Below are 22,582 nucleotides of genomic sequence, written 5' to 3'. Positions count from 1 at the left end.
CCCATTTCATTACAAAAGTCAACAGAAATGAGATGGTCCTCCTGTTGCAAAGCATCAAGCTGCAGTGGTAGAACAGAATAAAGATGAAAGGAATTATCCTACCAGAGAGAAGCATCCCAAACAATCCAGCGGTCAGAGACATGTGATAACCTCTCCTCCTCTGCACATACACATCCTATAAACTAAGGGGAGATCTCTAATAATGCAGTGGGTTTACCTCAACTACAGGAAGGGTAGTATAAAATGACTGCTCCTGGTGAGGAAAATGCAGAAAGTAAATAATGGAGAGTGCTAACCCGAGCTTCAGTGCTCCGCTCTGTCAATGTGTGTTATGAGAGGAGGATTTAAAAAGTGCTAGATAGCAGCTAATCCCTTAGAAAGCGACACACAGCTGAAATTTCACACAAAATAGCTAGCAGTATACATTTGCAAAACCAATTCTTTAAGTGTGTTACATATTCAATTAAACACAAAACTCTCTCACGTAAAAATGTTGTGGCTCTGAAAAAAGAGTCTTAGCCCCTGAAGGTCTGTCTTTCTGGGTTTGTTTTGAAGGCTGCTAAAATAAGACCTACTCACAATGGCTCCTCTCCTCTGCTGGTAACATTTCTCACTTTTGTTGAAAATGAGACAAGAGCTCCAAACACACTCCAAACACACATTCCAAACAACTTATCAAACATTCCGGCCGGGGAAAGTGAGGACGTGCATGAACTGCATTTAGTACTGTGCAAAAGTTAAAGAAAATAATATTTTAAAAGCTGTATTATTAAGTCACTTAGGTTCAATTTGATAAGATGAAAGCATTAATTAATACAAATAATATTAACAAAACAATTAGTGAGTTTGTTTCATAAACATCTCTCCTTCATGAAGCCCAGTATTAATTAGGTGATTATAATCCAATATCCGTTTAGGGTATATTTTTTCATTAAATAAAATCGAACATGCTAGTGAAGGATTCCACCAAATCAATGGGATGACTTGGAACATTGAGGAGAAATGTTCCAATAACTTGCTCAGAAGATATTATCAACAAAAAATAAATTGTATGTTGTATATATCATTGTTGTCCAAATAAACCCATGTATCTGATTTTGTCCATTTTTAGTTTACTAAATCATTTGAGCACAGCAGCTGTCCTTCACAGTGTGTGAAATAGACCAATAGAAATGCTCCAACATGACCTGGAATACAATCTTGCATTAAATTCCACGGACAATTTTCTCCTTCTTCTATAATGTTACCACACAGCATATTCACCAGTGTTAAATCTCAGGTTACCTGCAGACTATCAGATGCACAGATTTCAAGGGTGTATTACTAAGGGTCCTTAGTAGGGTGACAAACATTGCTAATTATCTAGTCCATAAGGGGAATAAAATGCTTTAAATGACTAAAACTTCAACAATTAATAAACTGAGGAACATATTCAAATTTAAGTGAAACACAATTTAAGTCCAGTCTTGCACATATTGATATTATTGTCAAACATGAACACTCTCGTTAGCCTGTATTATACTATATTATAGTTTGAAATCCGGCAGCACTGAAAATGTGATATCAAGCAATGTGATAAATGTCACAACCAATTCTATATAAATGAATGAAAATTATAATTAATGTTCTGGTGTTTAAAAAATGTGCTTGCACTTTAAATGTATGTAATATGTATGTAATTTATGTATTTATTTATATCTTTTCAATAATATAACTTTAGAAATATGGTTAAAATGGCCTGAATTTGTCTCCCTTTCCATTCTGTCTACACTTGTTAAATTGACCAATGTACACTCATGATTAAAAGTATGATTTCACAATCAACTGGACTTTTCTGCTTTAGAGATACAGGATCTGCTTCAACAGCAAGCCAAGTCTAATGTGACCTTATTACAGAGACAGCTGAGACTGCTTGGGTATAAAATGCATTCAATAGTCATTTAAAAAGATACTCTTAGACCCAGGAGCTTAAAAAAAATGAGTTACAGTTTGCTTAAAAATGCCATATTTAAGTTAGATCTGTTTGTGGTTTGTTTACTTGTCATTTAGAAAATCAATAAAAAATGTACCAAAACATTTGACCACAGGTTTCCGCATTTTCCATTGGACTGTAACATAAGTAAGGTCAAAGTCTACGCCAAAACTCTGTGTAGACAAGTGTTGTAGAATGTAGAAACTTACCTTTCAACCTCTTCAGGTGGACAGGGACGTCACTCTTAATGCTCTTGCTATCCTCTTCAGTGGACTCCCTTCTGACCAGAGGTGGGTCATTCTGTGCAAGCCAGTCAGCCACCTTGCTCTCTGAGGCTATGATGGCAGCCTGCAGGGTGCTCAGCTCTTTGCCTCCGGGCTGAGACTTCTTAGGCCTTGGGCGGGATACATGGTCTTTAATAGTAACCTTCCCCGGAGAGGTGTTGTCAAACTCTATGGTGAAGGAGGTGTTGGCTTGTGCAGTGGTGCTGCCTGCGGTGGACTTTGTGGCTGCATTTCCCTCTGTGTCCTTGGTAGGAACCTCATGGATGCTGTTCTCTGTCATTTGTCCGTCTTTACTGGGGATCTCAAAGTAGCTAGGCTCTGGGCCTATAGAACCTATACCATTCTCCTTGGATTTCTCCGTCCTCTTGGCCTCTTTGCTGTCTGTATGGTCACAGAAAACAAGAATACTAAAAATTAGCATGTCATGAGTCAGGGGTCATGAACCCATGCAGGAGAATCAACACGCCAGGCTTTCAGCATCTGACAATTCCATCTGCAGCAGGCAATTTAAAATAAATGGAACAGTCTGCTAAGTGTGCCGTCGTAACTTGATTTGTTGGATCTGACATGAATTAGTAAGACAGCTAATGACAGCCAGTTAGGATTCTCTGTTATTAATGATTAAGTAACTCAATTTACTGATAACAGATGCCTGAGGAGTTGAGCGCCATTGTTGCTGCCTGGTGGCAAATTGAGCACAGGTGGTGAGACATACGGCTTTCCACTAATTCACCATCCAGACACTCCAACTGGCAGCAAAGTGAAGTAAAACACTGTAACTCAGTATCGCATGCATTGTTTGCTCCTCTCAAATACAACAAATACACTGGTTTAAAACACTGGCCAGATGCTGATATCCCACAGTTTAAATTTGCTTAAAATCGTGAATTTGAAGGACTAGATTTTAGATTTGATCATTCAAACCAATATTAGATGACACATTTATTGTTCTTTGTAAGTGCAAAGTGTTTACATTTATGGCATACGCCGTAACCCAGAGCGACTTACAAAGTTACTGGTATTACAGCTAGGCCAACGCAGTGTGAGGAGTCTTGCGCAAGGACTCTTATTGGTGTGGCACAGACTGGTTGCCCAGACTTGGAATCAAACCCAGGTCTCTCACATGGAAGCCAATGTTGTTAGCACTCTACCACACCAATCACTGGATGTCTTCTTTTAACTCTTAACCTTCAGGAAATAAATGTTATTATCTAGGAATTTAGTCCTTATATGTATGTTTTATTAATGCTCATGTATCAGTTATGTGCATGAAAAATATAGGACATCAGCATTTGTGCATGGCTCTTAATTTTTCCCATTTGAAAACAGAGAGGCTTTTTTACAGAATTAAAAGATCTAACTTCATGTAAAAAAGAGAAGTGTGTATCTGAAAGCAATAGCATTTTAATTCTTAGCTTTACAGAGTCAGTTTTTGTTTCACAATCAGTGTCAGACTTCATTTAACCTATGAAACAACAGTTATATTATACAAAAAGGGACAAATTACCCTTTAAACCTAGAATTGTGAGTTATATGGTCAAAACTATAGGATCAAATTTTATTTCCTACATTTCAGATATACTGTGCATGCTGTTTTATGGAATTACAAAATGGAAAATGGAATTACATATCATGTCCTGATAGTTTAAACATGCTTCAACCTGCTGTTACAAGTGTGTGACACTGTGTGATTTTCATCTTGCTGTAGAAAGATGCTTTAAAAGTTTTAGGGTTCCTATAATTAACATCAACTCAGAAGAATGATCAAACTTCCTTTTTCAAAAAATATTTTTGTACTTCCTCAATTTCCAAATGCACGTCTCCTAGTTTATCACACTGAAAAAAACCCTCCCCAAATTTAAGAATAGAATCAACATCACATTCACAAACAACATGATTAGCATGATTAAACGTGGCATTATATGGCAACATCCTGTAAATTAATCTGGAAAGTCAAGATGTGATATAAATTTGTAACAGTGTACTTTATGGTAGAAGCACATAACATTTTGTGGCTGTGTTAACAAAGCCAGGGGCATTTTCTTTTAGACCATGTCCCATGTCTCCCAAAGACATTTACTTAATATTTCTATAGACATTAATGAGATCGGATGGAAAAACAAATAAGAATTTAGCTAAAGTCTCCTGTTACTCAGATATTTCTCCTGAAAAATGGAGCCCAGGAATCTCGGCTGTGTCGTCTCATGAGTTTTAGTGGAAACTTCAGTCAAGTCTCACACTGGACTTAGATTTGCTGACATAATAAAACTCTTGTTTGTCTGAGACTGAACTACAGACAAGAACTTGGCCACCTCTCATCCAACACTATGAACCAGGCACTAACAAGCAACTTTTGAGCAACTAATGTTGTCCACAAATGTAATAGGAAAAGATTTTTAATTTTTAAACAGTGTAGAAAACTTAGATATCCAACACTGTCTACATTCCAAGTCCTCTTAAAATGATAAATACAGAGCAAGAATACTCACAAAAGCTGGAGTTTCATCTGTAGAAGGTGCGGCAGTTTGATGACACAAAGTCAAATGTAGAAACCCTTCAGTGACAATACACAGGGAGGGGGCTGGGCCAGGCTTAAATGAGTCTATGCACAGCTCAGTTTCATTCTCGCCCTCTTCCTCTCCCAGCTACTCTAGCGCCGCTACCTTTCACTGAAGAACAACAGACTAAAAATAACACAGCATGCTTTGATGTGGCGAGAAGTTTAGTGAAGGTTTGCCTGTTTTTATTTTTTTCTCTCTCTGGTACAAACGTGAGAAAAAAAGCTGATTCATAAAGGGCTACTTAAGATGTCACCTGAATTCTGCCACACACTGTTTTAAATGGTAAAATAATGTAGAATGTCTCTTAACAATGTCCCAAGAATCTGTTTACCCAGTATTAGGACAGAAATGTTTAGGGCCATTGACTGTGGCTTACTGTAGTCTGAGGGAATTGAATTAACAGACACCAGAAGTCAAGGATGCAGTCACATTGCAGATTCTTAGAAAGAAAGAACATCCCGAGCTATCTGAACTTTGTTAATGAGCAGTTCATAGGTTAAGCACAGGGAAAGAAAAACAAAATAGTTTTGTTATGACAAACTATATATATATATATTTATATATAACTATAATAGTTATGTACTGAAGTGACAGTACTGCTGCACAATTTGCAACACACAGAGTAGCACATTTAGAAATTAATTTCTTGTTGGATGAATAATGGAAAGGTCTCAGAGCCAATGATCTAAATCTAATCCAATATATCACTGAAAGATGATGAGAAATCGTCTTTTTACTAGCTCTTTTTTGTCATATTTGGACAAAGCAGAAACATGTTCATCTGTAAAATATACTTTCCTTACTTCTGAACCTAACTAGCACCAGCTAGAGTAGCTTATTTATCAAAGCAATATGGCCAAACCAGAGCCATCTCTGTCTCTGCCTTCTCTGTCAATTACTTAACTTTGCATTCTTGGAAATGCATCCCTAAAAACATTCTTCAAAATGCACCCAGATTTAGGCACACCTGCCACTGAACACTGTTAGCTCAAAACATGCTCACCTCTGGTCTATGTAACAGATATCTGGGTCAATTTCTCAGCATACTGCAAAGAGCATAGACTCTTTTAGTCCTTATTGAAAGAGGAACTGCTTATCCTCATCCACAAACACACAATGTCGAAGCCAACTGCTGTGCAGATATTATGAATGTTATCATTGTATGAATGAGGAGTAAAAAGCTCTAGGGATCCCTCATTGATTGTGAACACTATTTATTCATAAGTAAACAACATGGCAGTTAAAGTGCACGAGACAGTAAAAATTAAGACGCAGCCACACAATGCAAGGACCTGAGGGTTGTGGGTTGTAGTCCCACTCCAAGTGACTGTCTGTGAGGAGTTTGGTGTGTTCTCCCCGTGTCCGTGTGGGTTTCCTCCGGGTGCTCCGGTTTCCCCCCACAGTTCAAAAACACATGTTGATAGGTAGATCGGTCACTCAAAAAGTGTGTGTGTGTGTGTGTGTGTCGCCCTGTGAAGGACTGGTGCCCTCTCCAGGGTGTCCAGGTGCCTTGCGCCCAGTGATTCCAGGTAGGCGTCGGACCCACCATGACCCTGAACTGCGGTTACAGAGAATGAATAAACGATATGAATGAATATTTTGCATAAAGTTGCACTGTAAAACCTGATGCCATGCTTCATTAAAAAAGAAAAACCTTGTGGGTTTTTACAAAGTGTTATATTGTAAACTGCAATAATGGTATACTTTTGATGATCACAATGATTATACAGTACGAATCTGCATTAGGTTCATTAAACAATTTATTAACACTTTAATAAATGTAAAATGAATATATTAATATAAACATAAGGGAAACAAATATAAATATGTATATAATATGATGTTAACCATAGATTCAGTGCTCTTTTTCTCTTTTAGAGTGTCAACTAGTCTGGGTTCACAGACAGTGGAGCATCCTGCTGTAGTAAGGGCTCAGTAATCTCTATCCTGTTAATCCTGCATGGCACAAGTTAATGCGATTGCAGACCCTTAGACCAAAACACACCATACTAGCAGCAAGTCTGTCTGGTTTACTGCCAGCACTTCCTAGATTAGAAAGCAGATTTAAAAAGGTTTTTAATTTTTCTTTTTTAATATAATTTATATTTTTAAATGTTTGTGCTTTAAAATAGCTCACAATTTACATAAAATGAAAAATAAAATGATGTCATGTTACTATTAAATGTTCTATCAGCTTAAGATTTTACGGTAGGCTGGTAATTTACTTTTTTATTTAAAACATATAGTGTGGATTTTTAATTGTCTACATATATAACTGCAATTTGTTCCCTTTTTTTGGCAAATTATGCTGCACTAACAAGATTTATTTACACTTCAAGCTCCACAACTCTAAACAGCTAGTTGTTAATCTGAACATTTTAGTTTACATAAAAAATATCCAAATAAATAAAAAATAAATTGTATTGGGTTATTTCTTGAAAAGAGACAAAAATATATTTCAAACTTTAACATGTATAATAAGCACTACTGCTTTTGTAAGATGAGGTTATAATGCAAACAATAATCAGGATTTCTCATAAAAAAATCAAACTGAACTGTAAGAAAATGATATATATACCTGTTGCAGATGACTCCTGTTTCTTCCCAGTTGCTTTATTCTCCTGCTTGAATGAATTCTCATCATCAGCATCTCCATCACCCCACCAGGACGGCTGTCCATACAGAGGTGTTCCTCTGTGTAGTGCTGCTACATCTCCTTCAACAGAAAAAAGGATAATTTCAACATTTATTCACCTCACACTGCTCTCTGTAAAAGGTTAAAACTCAAAATGAAACTAGTGTTTTTAAACTATTTACCAGATTTACCATATTCTAACCAATCTCTTCTTTTGGTTTTTATTGGTTTGTATTCTGTACCAGGCAGGGAAAAGAAAGCAACAGGAATCTTAAGTAAATAAGCCAACTAACAAGGTTACCCCAGTTCCCCTTACTGTCTATTTCTGACCCACTGGGATGTGGACTCATGCCTGTAGCTGTTGGTGATTATCACTTCAAAGAATGTGTAGAGAAATTAGTAGTTCTTCCTTCTAACCATTCTTGACATTCTGATCTTGAAAATCTGAACTCTATAACATTTCATCTAAGACAACATGTGGACTAAGCTTTAAATCACTGGACTGTAACTGACTACTGCTAAAGTCTACACCAAGCTGCACAACATATTCCTTTCCTTTATATTGCTTGCTGACTTCTGTGGATTTTACTGTTCATAGTTTAGTTTATAAGGAGACCAAAATACACTGCCTTAAATAAAAGAAACAAAGCAAAACAAAATACAGAAAAAACTATGTTCCAAAGCACAAATTTTCCCTCACTAATTTATATTCACTACCAACTTTATTACTGAAAATCGCTGAGGATTCTTCTGACTGGCTCTTAAGAGATGATTGAGATGAGATTTAATTAAAATGTTATAATTATAAATTATAAATTATAATATGCTATATAAAGTTTTACTCAAAATCTTTTGATTAGAGTTGATTTTAACAATAAATGATCAATCCAAATTGGACTGTGAATAAAAGTATATTTAAACTTTTAAGTTTATATATATATATTTTATATATTTTTTATATATATTTTATATATAAAAGTATATTTAAATCTTTCTTCAGATTTGTGGACAGGCAAGATCCAAGAATATAAGAAACAAAGGAGATTTAACATTTCACTTATGAACACTGATGGGTTGTGGGAATATATTTTCTTTAGATACAAACGTAACCCATGCCCGTGTGCGTATATCACACGTCATTCAGTCTACAGGATTTCTAAGTTTCAGTGATGCATATCATATCTCACACACAAGGTAATGTGTAAACAAAACAGATATTCTATGCTACTGTGGATTCAGTGGATTATTTGAACACTGCTAAATGTCTACAGGCCATTAATCTAGTGAGCTTTTAAGCTTTATTTAAGGATGTATTTAGCGAACTGCAAAAACAGAGGATGCCACAGGAGCACCAGGAGCACTCAGAGCCTTCTAACGCAAAGCTGATATTATCTAGATAAAATAAGCAGGTGGCAATGAGATAAGAATGCATAGAAAACTGCAGCATGCTTTTTCCTTTCTGATGAGCAGAAAAGCAGTGTGGGGTCTGTCACTGGCATATTATTACACACCCAGCATTTCACTGCAGACCCATCCCGCCCTCTTAATTACACAGGCTTAAATTTAAAGTGCCAGTTAATGAAACCAGACGAGCAGGACATGATGAAATGTAGCTTAGTTACAGCTGCCTGAGATTATGTAGGCTACTGTTACACACTAGATTTTCTGCTCATTTGCATTTGAAGCATATGAGAATGAAATGAATATATTCTACATTCAATAATAATGCTGGGCTTGTTCCAATAGCAGAACTTCACAATTAGTCATCTCACAGATTCAAATACGTTTCCTTGTAATGGCACCTATATGTTCATTTTCTGATACATTCTTTTACATTTCTATACACTCAAAGCCTATAGTACTGTGGTCAAAAGCAAAACAGTGTCAATGAAATAGCAGCAAACTTCAGACATTATTTATACAAGTGGACTACACTTAAAATAAAGGGAAAAATGAAAAGAACAGTTTATGGACCGTACTTCCAAAATTTTGGAGGTTCTGGGAGTTTTTTGTTTCTCTCAATTTATGAGATGAATGTATAATCATGGTCAATGTAAAATTCTGCAGTCGGGCTATTATGTAATAATCATGGCATACCTAGTTGATGCTTAACTGATTATTCATCTGAAGTGACATCAACAACACCTGTGTCTAATGAGCTTCATATATCATCACAGTATACATATATATGTAGCACTGTCTAGAAATGTTGCAGTATAACTTATGCAGTATAATTATTGGCGATGTAAATTAAAGGTACAATGGGTAAGATTTAGTGGCATCCAGCAGACTGCAACCAAATAAATACCCTTTCCTCAGCCCTTACATTTAAAGCTGCATCTTCAGCACAAAAATGCAAAAGGCACTATCTACTGCTAGTGTTTAATTGGGACATTCCAACTACTATAAAAATATGGTGGTGCAGCACAGTAACCTCTGTTGAATGCGGACCCACTGCATATGTAGATACTAAAGGCTTTTTACACACTGCACCTTTAAACCCTGGGCTAATGTATAGTGAGATTTTCCTTTACAGCACAATCCCAGATGCCGAAATAACTCATAGGTGGTTGGATTCAATTTTACAATGTCAATTATAGTCTTACTAAGCTGGATTCTATTTTAAAATATAAAATGAACTCTTTCTCTGTTATTTGAACATAACTGAGCACTTCAGGTTTTAATTCAACTCTAAAAAGCTGTAGTCTCTATATATCATATGATGAAACGCACAAAGTACAAATTTTAATCATATCTAATATGGGATGGAAGAGGGACACTTAGCATTACCACTGGTCAGTGTCTTGGCCGAATATAGATCATAATAATTACTCCCAGGCTGTGCTGACAGAGAGGAAAACTGCTGGTTAGACCACAGGCATCTGGAAGGACAGGATGGAGTCATTCTAATTCTGTTTCAGTTTCTTTTTATAATGGGTTTCAAACGTAATCCATGAGTCAAGGCAGTATGTAAGATAAGTCAGGCAGGGGCAGATGTAGGAGAATAAAATCAGGCTGTCCCCATTTTCTGAAGCATCAAACCCTTTTGGAGGATCTGTTGTTATTCTGCCAGGAGAAAGTTGCGTGGCCAAGTACTGATTTTGGATTAAAAAACGCCACTCCCTCTCATTGCAGACTTCCTCTGTGGTGCTGAGAGATTTTTTTTCCCCTCTAGCTAACAATAGCACATCCCATTTTATCCACTTGTCTATAAAGATTAAATAAATGCTATGTGAACAACTGCGTATTTGTGCAAAAATTGGGAATTTAAATGCACCTTATGTTAAATGAAGTCAAATATTGTAAGGGGTATAGACATGTTTCAGACCCACGGTGTACATTTTTCCGAAATTATGTTTTAAGCCTTTAAGTGGGGATCATGCCCCAAAATATCCCAAGCAACTTGTGCTTCCCAATACATGCTGTATGGGTTGGTGTGGCATTATATGATCCAGAATTAATCATGCAGCATCAGTACCTGGACTCATTTAGGATCTTGTACTTGAATGCAATCAAATCCTCACACTAGTATTTGAGTGTATAGTGAAGTAAAGAATTTCCAGAAGAGTAGATGTTTTTACTGAAGCAAATATTACCTTATTTTTCAAAAGAACACTGGCTTGTGCAGGTGTCCACAAACTAATGGTGTACAATGCACCTTTCAGACTCAGTTCAACTTGTTTTCAAAACAATTTTTACCAGGCAATTTCTCGTCATTCTTGCTGGTTTCTGCAGGTTTAGTTGAAGATTCGGTGACAGGTTCTGCAGCCTTGCTCACTGGGGCTTTGGCTGGTGGAGATTTGGGTGTTTTAGGGGGCTCTGCACAGTTGGGCTTCTTTCCTAGCTGGAGCTGGCTGGTGAACTTCTCATGCTGAATTACAGACCAAAAGAAAGACACAATCAGAGACAGCAAAAATCACATGTCATCAGTAGTTAATGTGCAAATATAAGGGCTACTGTCACATTAAAACATAACAGTTGACTGTTATTTTAAAACTATGCTAAAATCATTGTGATGTGGAAACCAAACCTCACATCTCCATATGAATTGTTTTTTTTTGTTCTTACATGATTTGAAAAAACACATTTGTGTCATATGTGTTATGTTTAAATTTCATGAGAAATAGCTCAACTGAGTTAAATTAAAAATTTCAAGTATCCATTTTTAATTTTGGAGATATGAGGAGTTGTTTTGAGAGGGATACCATGTTTTATTTACAGATAAACATAGTTATATTTAGCTATGAACAGAGTTGGTGTACATTACCTTTAGAGCTTCCTCTGGAACATGAAGCTCTCCCCGAACCACAGTGAACAAGTTGGTATGTGAGACAAGTTAAGGAAGAAAAATGTTCATAGGACGGATCATTTAGTACAGTTTATAGACACAGTGCAAACATAACTGACTAAGGCTTCACAATAAGGGAAAGCACTACTACTGTGATAAGTATTTTACGTATCCTAATTAGAATACACTTGCATTATGCTTAGAATGTTTTTTAAAATTGTTAATAATAATGTGACGTCTCAAATTAGTAGCATTTAAATGATATCTAAAAACACCAAAGTCTATAAAAATTTTAAAGATGTTTGATCACATTCCTTACAATTCACATTCACATTTCTCTAAAACCTTAGCTTTAAACGGTTAACACATTGAACTAATCAGTGATAAGTATCTGAATTCCCTTCTTAATATGCTAGTGCCACTGCAATGAATGTAAATGTATTGACGCAAGTAAATAATAATAAGGTTAAAAGTGCAGTGATAAATCCAAAATTGTATATTTTGACTCAGATTATTGACATATTTGGATATTGAGGCCATATTGGTATCAAAATAATACTTAACAAAGATTTGCTAGTACGGACCATGCCCATAGAAGCTGAAATGGGGAGGTGAACCCCTTTAAGAAGTCTTTCAGGGAGAGTTCAGTTATCCCCCCGTTGAATAAATGAATATGAGAAAAAGGGTGGAGACGGGGTGGAGGTGGGAGCAAGTTTTTTTTAAACAGGAGGCTCGGTGGGCTTGATAATAGTCGGACACGGCTCCGAATATGGGGATCAGCAGGAATGACTCAGCACGGAGGAGCGAGCTGACGTAGTGAAGCAGTTGAGTCGAGATCCGTCTTCTGAACTAAATTAAGTGAGTTTGTCCGATGCAGAAATGACGTGAATGATGGGTATATATAGGGTTGAGAGGAGTTCGGGCGTGGTCCTACTCCCAAAATTATATTATTACATAACTTCAATTGTGCAGCCTTAATAGAGACTTATGTATACACTTAAACATACACACACATGCTCCTATACACATGTATGCACATTTGCTGAAAGACAACTAAAGAAAACTATAACACATATTACAGACTGTACGGGAGTAAGAGCTGGCATGTTTAAAAGGATATCGTATCCAAACCTCAGTTTGTCATCAATCTTCAAAGTGATATACATTTGCTCTTGGATTCGAACATCGTTCACAAACGTCTAAAAGCAGAAGGAAACAGTTTTGCTCTGGGATTTCCATTTTCTGCTCAGAAATATTGGAATCCCTTTTACTAAAAGGCACATGTCTACAGGATTTTAACTAGATGGTAATGAAAGAATATTTCATAGAGGTCACATGAAGCCTGGTCTCAGGAGATGCAGCAAAAAAATAAAAAATCTCAAAAGGATTACACTGCAAATGTTTACTAAATTAAGTTAATATCATTAGATCCTGGCTTCCTTAATCTCAGTTAAAAACCAAATCCACTAAAGAACATCACAAGTTAAGAAATAATCATGTGTGCTTGGTGTTTGACTTTAATCTCCAAATACCCTGTGAAAACCCTGAATTACATCACTGACTAGTCACAGACACAGCCTAGTCTCTTCAGCTCTTCTGTACAGCTGAAAAAAACATTCTCTTGTTAATGTCCATGTCAAGAGACTAGTGTTTTAACACGGCATTAAAACTGAACATACTGTCAGAACAAGCTTGATCTCAAAATCTTCAGGCCTTTTGCTTTGAGTGTGGGTTGGTGCATTTGTAATTGTGCATACGAAGAACACAAATGTTCGCAAGAATGTCAGAGTTAAGGTTAAGATTAAAAACTCTTATTTTATAGACAAACACATATACAGAACATTCTAATATCCAGAATATATTCTGTTTCAGAGAATATTAGAGACACAAAAAATGCAAGTATAAGAAATAGAGTATTTAGAAAAGAAAATGGGACCTAAGACCTGCTATCAAGAAAACACAACCCAGAACCCAGACCTCAACATCATTTAATTATCTGAGATTAATTAGACTGTGATAAGGAGAATATGTTGCCAACCTCTGTAACTGAACTTTGGAAGTGTGAAAATCCCTGCAAATTTCTTTTGAAAATTTGAAAACTGTCTCCAAAAACAATAAATGCTTCACTAAAGACAAAGTGCTAAAACACTAAACAGACAAATCACGTTTTTTTTTCTGTGTTATTTCTCTGTCAGATGTATATCTATTTTTAACTGAATCTAAAAAATGAATTTGTGCTTACTGGCTGTTTTGATTGGACATATACTAAATGTGTCGTCTCAGACTTTTACACAGCACTAAATAGTATTATATATATGGGATGTATATTTGAGCCCAAGCTTCATACAATGTAAAGAGAGAGAGCAAGAGAAAGAGGGACAGAGTGTGTGTGTGTGTGTGTATGTGTGTGTGTGTTGGCCGTCTGCTCCTTCTCAAATATCATACTTTTCCTGCAGCGCTGGAGAAAGAACAAGGAGCTGACCTCACTGACAAAGCACTTTCACAACAACCATGCAGTTGAAGTTTTGCCTCAAATTTTTTTATTATGGATTTGAGGACAAAAACTCAGTGCTGTAATGGATGACCACAGTCAGGGAGTGTGAAGGTTCTAATTGATGACCACACTCAGGGTGTGTGGAGGTTTTTATTCCTGCTGATTCATGAAAAAAAAACAGCCTTTTGCAATACACTCGATCTTAGTAAAACGCCTCCAACCCAGAGCCCTGAGGAAGAAGGGATATCTGTCCTGCCTAAATCTGTCAGTTATTAAAATTCTGTAACCTGACATTTTTTTTTCACTAATGGATCATTTAAACAAACTGTACTTAATTGCATATTATTATAAAATTGCTCTTTTTAATTGCATATTTTTATTTATTTGCCTATCAATCTTATCTCACTGTAACAAGCAAGAAATTTTGTTATAATCTTTCCAATATTAGCACATTTATGTTTGTCTGTTGGAGAGTATATAATCTCTTAAGGTCTTAATTTGAAGAAAATTTATTATGGTGCCCCTGTTCAGGTTCAGTATTCAAATTTTAAAAGGGTAAATGGTGTATGTAATATATTATTTAACAATGTTATTAACTGTTTAAATATTTTTATGCATCGAATAAATCATATCACCAGATACCTTAGGGATTAATTGTGAACAAACTTAAAGATGAGAGAGAATAAAAAGCAGAGAACAGAGAGTAGGAAGACTGTGGTCATAGAGTCAGGATTTAATTTGTCCAGCAGTTGAGATTTTCCTGCCGCGATTAGGCAGGAAGAGGAATACCAAAGCATGACTCAGCAGGAAGAGCTCTGAATCGAACTTCCTGTTTTAGAAGCAGCTCTGTGTCAAACTGCTTCTACTAACCTCAATCAGGACGAGCTGGACTAACAATAACACATGACTCACAACCAAGCAGTACTGACCACAGCAAGGACACTTAAACCAGAGTTCACATGTCAACTGAAGGAAGCTGCTTTAGCTACAACTGTAAACTCAACACAGCTTCAAGCAAATTTAGTATAATAAAAACATTTCTTCTGATTTGCTTTTTGTTTTGTCATAATAATGACTAAACTAATACAGTACACTTCATTCCAAATAATAACGTGATATCACAGCTTGATGCAGGTCAGGTAAAAGTGTAGCATTTACACCTGTTGAACAGTCTGGAACAAAGAAAAAAGGTTGATACACTGTAAGGAAAGTGAAGTTTTAATTTAGGAACTTTTCCATGGTTTAAACATGTGTTTACCATGTGCAATAAATGTGTGAATTAAATCCTATTGTAACAGTAGCTGCCAGAACAAAAATATATTACAAATCAAATCAATATAAACTCTTGACAGATGTGAATGCTCCAAATGTACCTGACCCGCACCAAACTGCTAATAATCCCGGGTCTCAGTCCCCTTACAAACAAAATCTGGCTCATTTCACAGTGGAAAGGAATGTACTGTTATGCACAAAACAATGAATTTCACCATCAGAGTGAGTATGTTCTCGCTTCTTTTGCTGCTAACAATGGGCTATAAATGGAAGCTGGTTATGGCATACAGTTAAACAAAAACTCATTTGGTCAAGCATCAGCAAACAGGTTCAAGTCAGAAGAAATTTATTATGTAAGTAAGGTGTGAGGTTTTGATAATTTCTCTTGTAATACATAGACATGAAGCATCTGTACTTTCAAGAAAAGTTGAAAACAGTGAACGTTACAGAGTGCTTTCAACTGTGCAAAAATATCTGACCTGTCAACAAACATACAAAAGGTTTATTCCAGTGAATTTTACCTGCATTAATTGTAGAATACACCAAACCAAATGAAAAGGTACAATGTTTCCAAACCCAAACTCAGCAATTGAAGCTAATGAGCTAGGTGTGAAAACAGCTTTACTCACCCCATTAAGACTCCCTAGATCCTTTACTTTGTGCTCATCGCTGGTAGATTCGTAGTTGATCACGGCATGCTGCTTGTCTACACTGCGAGACTACAAACACAAACACATCTAGATTTAGTGCAGGGAGACTGTTATTTTCACACATTTTCAGTTATAAGGGTTATAATGCTATTCTTGACATTAGACAAAAGTATTCACCACTCAGCCTTGTGCTGCTTGAAGGCGAGATTACTTACATTCAGTGCATGTTTTGTATGATTATAGGAAAAATCTGAAAGGCTATGTCCTTGTCTAAAATGTCTACAAAATAAGGGTTTTCAGTTGGAGATGTTTTGGCTAAAGACCTTAATGTCAGTCAATCACTGTTCTAAAAAATGTAACTAATGCACCAATTAAGCTAGAGCAGCACCCTAATGTCACTTCTGTACTACTTTGCAACAGCATGCATTCTTTCTGAGAACCCTGCTGACTTTCCCCTGCTGATTAAGTTAGTGATTTAGGAAAGTCAAACAAGATAACCCCCTGTCAGGCAGAAGGCACCCTCACAGACTGGAAAACCATTCAGGAAGAGAGAGGACCTGTACAACTGCAGCTAGAGCATTCTAAAGTCCATCAGATAATTACGCAAAATACAAAAAGAAAAAACAAAACAAAACACAAAACTACTGAATGTGTTTTATTGCTGAGACCAAAATGAAGTAGCGTTGTTAGGAATGTCTTGTTAAGCTCAATAGCTAGCCATGTCTTATTTAATTTAATTTATGTAATTTAAATTTAAAGTAACTGATTGTAAAATTTCTGAAAGTAAAATAACAGCTGGCTAATTAAAGGACATATAATGTTGCTTAAGTTGTCTACTACTCAGTACAGAAAATGTGAACATGAATTTGTTTCAAATACATACATCATTACACAAATCATTACATTACACAAAAAAAATTATATTTGCCATTAAAAAACTATAACTGCATCACTGTATAATCAATCAGAATTCATAGCAACCATCGTGAATTAATGCTTCAAATGGTTAACGCATTTAGTAAGTGCATAATAAAAACATATTGATGGACTAATGGATAGCAGACACAACAAAGCTTTGGATGTCTGAAGGATATTGAGTTGAAGTCTATCAGAATCTTTATTACACTTTTCCAGACACTGCTTGCATTTGACAGAATATGTTTAACTTCAGCATTCAGACACATAACCAGCCTATTCTTTTAAAACCATGTGATAATGATATTAAGGGTTTTGTAAAAACCCATCATCACATGATGAGCAACTGGTATTTAAAGCCATCAGTCCGACAACCAAAAACACAATCTCTGTTTCTCCAAATGTCCCTAGGCCATTAAAGAGTGGGAGGAACAGGAGAACTTCTCCTACAAAACAAACCTTGTTTATGTCTCCCATCGAACCACGCCTGAAACTCAAGAGCTGGAGTTATATTTCTGATTTAAAATGAATACTTATAATTCAAAGGTTCAAAAAAGGTTCAAAATATTGTTTTTACATGTTTAATATTGAAATATGATGGTCGTTCTCACAAAGTTTTGGGGTGAATTAGCCTACCATGTAGAAAGCAAGAAACTGAAGTAGACTGAAGTAAAAATGAAGGAATTAAAAATGAAAGGAGCTGTAGATCATTTTAAAATTACATAAAGCTGTAGAACAATGTTATTCAAGAAAGTTATCATTACATTAACATCCAAATGGCTCAATGCCTATACAAAATCACTATTAATTGATCATTATTCACTGTGGGTTCAAGTCTGGCTCTGGGTGACTGTCTGTGAGGAGTTTGATAGTATTCTCCTGGTGTCTGCATGGGTTTCCGCCACACACTGGTAGGTGGACTGGCTACTCAAAAGTATACATAGGTGTTTTTTTTTTCAATTTCTATTATTTCTTCCATTGTCAATCAGATGTTACTATGGCAGTGGTGTCGGTCGCCACACTTTCCATACAAGTGTTAAAATTAAGGCATATTTCCATAGTCAGTTAGTGCATCATGTTAAGCACTCTGCAATTTTGTATATAAAATTTTAAATGTTGTTTATTTTTTTAATGGTTGGTTTTAATGAACCATCTTGATTTTGAAGCATTTCATGGCCGTGATGCATATATCTTTATATATAGAGATATATATTTTATCTATATATTTATATATTTCATTCTTTAGACTTGCATGACATTGTTGGCACTCTTCTCTGCAGTGTCTGGCAGTGGAAGAGTTTGCCCACTCATACTACAGACTCTCTAGAGTTTCTAAAAGTAACCCGCCTGCTATCTGTCCCACTTTCTATTAATACAGCACCATGACTAACACACACTATGATAGCATCAGCTTGAAGATCCCAGGTTATTAAGCTAGAATAATCCATGGGACCTTTCTCTTTTTGTCCCAACCATGAACCTGAGTGTTAACTGATCAAAGCTCAAAAATAAAGATAACAGTAAAGTGGCATTGAGCCTAATGGCTTAGATGAAGTGAAAGAGTATCATGCAGTGCTGGAGACAGACGCAGAACTTAGAACATACTTTTAAAAAAGTTATTTTGAACTATAATATTTATATGCAATATTTAGAGGGTTTGTGAGTGCTGCTACTGTCTAAGCACTGGTCCTATCATTAGAAGATTGTGAATGTGATCTCTAGCCATCTAAAGCTAGGAGTCCCAGAAAGCACAACTGGCCAACCTTTCTATGGGTGGGTAGGATGACCCTTCTACTTTCCTGTCACTCAACATTATGGTATCTGGGTGTACTGTTTTTAATAACAGCTTGAAAAGAAGTTGTGTCATGAATCCCATGCCTCACAGATGGCATGTGCTAGCAAGACTGGAGACAATATATGATGTTATTCAATATCATTTTCATTTAAAAAAGTGATGATATAGCATAAAATATAGTATGCTAGTTCTAATGTGAGCTCCACCTCAATGTAGCTGGCGGGGCAGACTCTTTTGATCTAGGGGACTGAACTTGACAGCTGTGACTTCAAAACATCCATTACCTAAGCTATCGGGACTCCTTAAGTTATACAACTATCGTTTGGCCTTGTTGGCGGCATAGGTGTGGTTTGAATTAAACTGCTAGTAATATTAGTTGTAAAGTCATTTTTATTTCCATTTAAGCATTAGATTTTGTGGAGCAAAGAAGTAATTCTTTATGAATAATTTATGAATACAGCCAATTATTGCCCAAACTTAGCATTAGTCTTCATCCTGTGGTGGGAGTCCTAGCACATGGCTAGAGCTTACTGAGGTGGAGGAAACCTACACAGACACAGAGAGAACACACCACACTCCTCACAGACAGTCACCCGGAGAAAACCCATACAGACACAGGGAGAACACACCACCCTCCTCACAGACAGTCACCCGGAGGAAACCTACACAGACACAGAGAGAACACACCACACTCCTCACAGACAGTCACCCGGAGAAAACACACGCAGACACAGGGAGAACACACCACACTCCTCACAGACAGTCACCCGGAGAAAACACACGCAGACACAGGGAGAACACACCACACTCCTCACAGACAGTCACCCGGAGAAAACACACGCAGACACAGGGATAACACAGCACACCCCTCACAGACAGTCACCTGGAGGAAACCTACACAGACACAGAGAGAACACACCACACTCCTCACAGACAGTCACCCGGAGAAAACACACACAGACACAGGGAGAACACACCACCCTCCTCACAGACAGTCACCCGGAGGAAACCCATGCAGACACAGAGAGAACACACCACACTCCTCACAGACAGTCACCCGGAGGAAACCCACGCAGACACAGGGAGAACACACCACACTCCTCACAGACAGTCACCCGTGTGGGGCTCAAACTCACAACCCCAGGACCCTGGAGCAGTGTGACAACGACAATTCCTGTTGCACCACTGTGCTGCCGCTACAAATATATTCGCCTCTAAAAAGATATGTAGCTATGAGGGGTGGGGACCCAGGCAGGCAAGTGCCAGTTGTATTTGTTCCTTTCCTGGCTGTAATTGCAGAGAAAATCAGTCTAGGGGACTGAACTTGACAGCTGTGACTTCAAAACATCCATTGCCTAAGCTATCGGCACTCCTTAAGTTATACAACTATCGTTTGGCCTTGTTGGCGACATAGGTGTGGTTTGAATTAAACTGCTAGTAATATTAGTTGTAAAGTCATTTTTATTTCCATTTAAGCATTAGATTTTGTGGAGCAAAGAAGTAATTCTTTATGAATAATTTGTGAATACAGCCAGTTATTGCCCAATCTTAGCATTAGTCTTCATCCTGTGGTGGGAGTCCTAGCACATGGCTAGAGCTTACTGAGGTGGCCTACACCATTGAGACTTGCGTGTTGGTGTTCTGCATTTCTCTGCAATTACAGCCAGGAAAGGAACAAATACAATTGGCACTTGCCTGCCTGGGTCCCCACCCCTCATAGCTACAATTCTTTTTGGAGGCGAATATATTTGTAGCGGCAACACAGTGGTGCAACACGTATTGTCGTTGTCACACTGCTCCAGGGTCCTGGGGTTGTGAGTTCGAGCCCCACACGGGCGACTGTCTGTGAGAAGTGTGGTGTGTTCTCCCTGTGTCTGCGTGGGTTTCCTCCGGGTGACTGTCTGTGAGGAGGGTGCTGTGTTCTCCCTGTGTCTGCGTGTGTTTTCTCCGGGTGACTGTCTGTGAGGAGGGTGGTGTGTTCTCCCTGTGTCTGCATGTGTTTTCTCCGGGTGACTGTCTGTGAGGAGTGTGGTGTGTTCTCTTTGTGTCTGTGTAGGTTTCCTCCGGGTGACTGTCTGTGAGCAGTGTGCTGTGTTATCCCTGTGTCTGTGTGGGTTCCCTCCGGGTGACTGTCTGTGAGGAGGGTGGTGTGTTCTCCCTGTGTCTGCGTGTGTTTTCTCTGGGTGACTGTCTGTGAGGAGTGTGGTGTGTTCTCACTGTGTCTGTGTAGGTTCCCTCCGGGTGACTGTCTGTGAGGAGGGTGGTGTGTTCTCCCTGTGTATGCGTGGGTTTTCTCCGGGTGACTGTCTGTGAGGAGTGTGGTGTGTTCTCTCTGTGTCTGTGTAGGTTTCCTCCGGGTGACTGTCTGGGAGGAGTGTGGTGTGTTCTCCCTGAGTCTGCATAGGTTTCCTCCGGGTGCTCTGGTTTTCTTTCACGGTTCAAAAACACATGTGGGTATGTGGACTGGCGACTCAAAAGTGTCTGTAGGTGTGAGTGTGTGAGTGTGTGTCGCCCTGCCAAGAACTGGCGCCCCCTAGATGGTATGTTCCCACCTTGCACCCAGTGATTCCAGGTAGGCTCCGGACCCACCACGACCCTACACTTGATAAGCAATGAATGAATGTATGAATTAATATATTTTGAACCTGAAGTTCTTCCAACTTATCATAAATTACATGATGTTCAAACTGATGTTTGAGGAAATCTCTCGCCATGAATTTTGCTATAATTTAGCAAAGGCGAGATAATTTGCAGTTATCTCGCCTCAGCTTGATCTATTTTCATCCAACTTTGGAACAATCACAGATGTCGTGGTCTAAGTTGCCACAATATTTCTGGGGAGGTGTATGTAAGGCTACAGTGTGTGTGTTATTGTAGCTACACAGTATTTATATACTTCTGATCCTTCTGACAAGTTGTTCTTTGCCGAAATGTGCTACTTTGAAGCTCTGTGCATGCTCAGACCCAACATTTTCAATGTTTTCATGTTTCTCGTGTTAAATCATTACACAATCTTAATTTACTGGTATCATTTACTTAACTGTCCCAAAACTGTACACGGCAAATGAAATGTAAAAAAATATAAAACCATTTTATCACCGTAATAATCTTACTGTGCAGATTTGATGAAAAGCTTTGATAGAAAAAAGATTTGATAGAAGCATAAACTTTCATAAAGAAAAAAAAAAAATAAAAAAAATAAATAAATAAATAAAAAAACAGTGTCACTTATGCAAAGCACTAAATAGCCCTCCTTGTAGAGCAGATTCTAAACAGGCATATGTGAGTACGCTACAAGCCAATGCTTATAATTAAAGAGGGTTGGAAATATGGACAAAAATGAGTGAGTGAACTAGGTATGATGAAAAGTCAAAAGGCTCAGGGATCTTGTCAGGAAGGTCACAAGACAACAGTATCAGGTTCCTAGCAGAAGCTACAGCTGTTGGGGGATTAACCTGTGTTGAAACTGTGGGATCTGAAAGTGTAGGAGTATATGCAGAGAGAGTGACAGCATTCATAAACGGACCTGCAGCATGAGCTCGCAGTCATCACGACCAACAAAGATCATCTCACGAGGCAGACGGTGACGAGTGCCACCGCTGCTCACCAGAAACCAGGACGTCAGGCTCATCTCTGCTCTCTCTTACTCCGGTCTCTGGTCACATCATCCTGCGGGGGGGTGAAAGAGACAGTTGGTTAATAATAATTTAAAAAAA

The 22,582-nt window shown here is 37.6% G+C and overlaps 1 protein-coding gene across 14 annotated transcripts in view; it reads right to left on the bottom strand.

Moving 5' to 3' along the window:
* The window catches only part of cep170aa (centrosomal protein 170Aa), a 59,104-nt gene that overhangs the window by 21,801 nt on the left and 14,721 nt on the right, over positions 1 to 22,582 (bottom strand). For 13 of the 14 annotated variants that reach the window (XR_010804019.1, XM_066678422.1, XM_066678417.1 and 10 more), the window contains exons 2-8: positions 22,393 to 22,535; positions 16,136 to 16,225; positions 12,861 to 12,939; positions 11,720 to 11,778; positions 11,152 to 11,323; positions 7,396 to 7,533; positions 2,182 to 2,637 (exon numbers count right to left, since the gene is read on the bottom strand). Coding sequence is in view for 13 of the 14 variants with exons in the window: in XM_066678422.1 (XP_066534519.1) it covers positions 2,182 to 2,637; positions 7,396 to 7,533; positions 11,152 to 11,323; positions 11,720 to 11,778; positions 12,861 to 12,939; positions 16,136 to 16,225; positions 22,393 to 22,497 (1,099 nt within the window). In the remaining variant the exon portion in view is untranslated. Of the gene's footprint in view, positions 1 to 2,181; positions 2,638 to 4,745; positions 4,803 to 7,395; positions 7,534 to 11,151; positions 11,324 to 11,719; positions 11,779 to 12,860; positions 12,940 to 16,135; positions 16,226 to 22,392; positions 22,536 to 22,582 lie in introns of those variants that run through there. The other variant, XM_066678430.1, reaches the window with a different exon arrangement.

This window comes from Hoplias malabaricus, chromosome 8 (assembly GCF_029633855.1).
Source record: "Hoplias malabaricus isolate fHopMal1 chromosome 8, fHopMal1.hap1, whole genome shotgun sequence".
NCBI lineage: Eukaryota > Metazoa > Chordata > Actinopteri > Characiformes > Erythrinidae > Hoplias > Hoplias malabaricus.
Note: the sequence above shows the minus strand (reverse complement) of the source record. Positions and strands in the feature narration are given on the sequence as shown.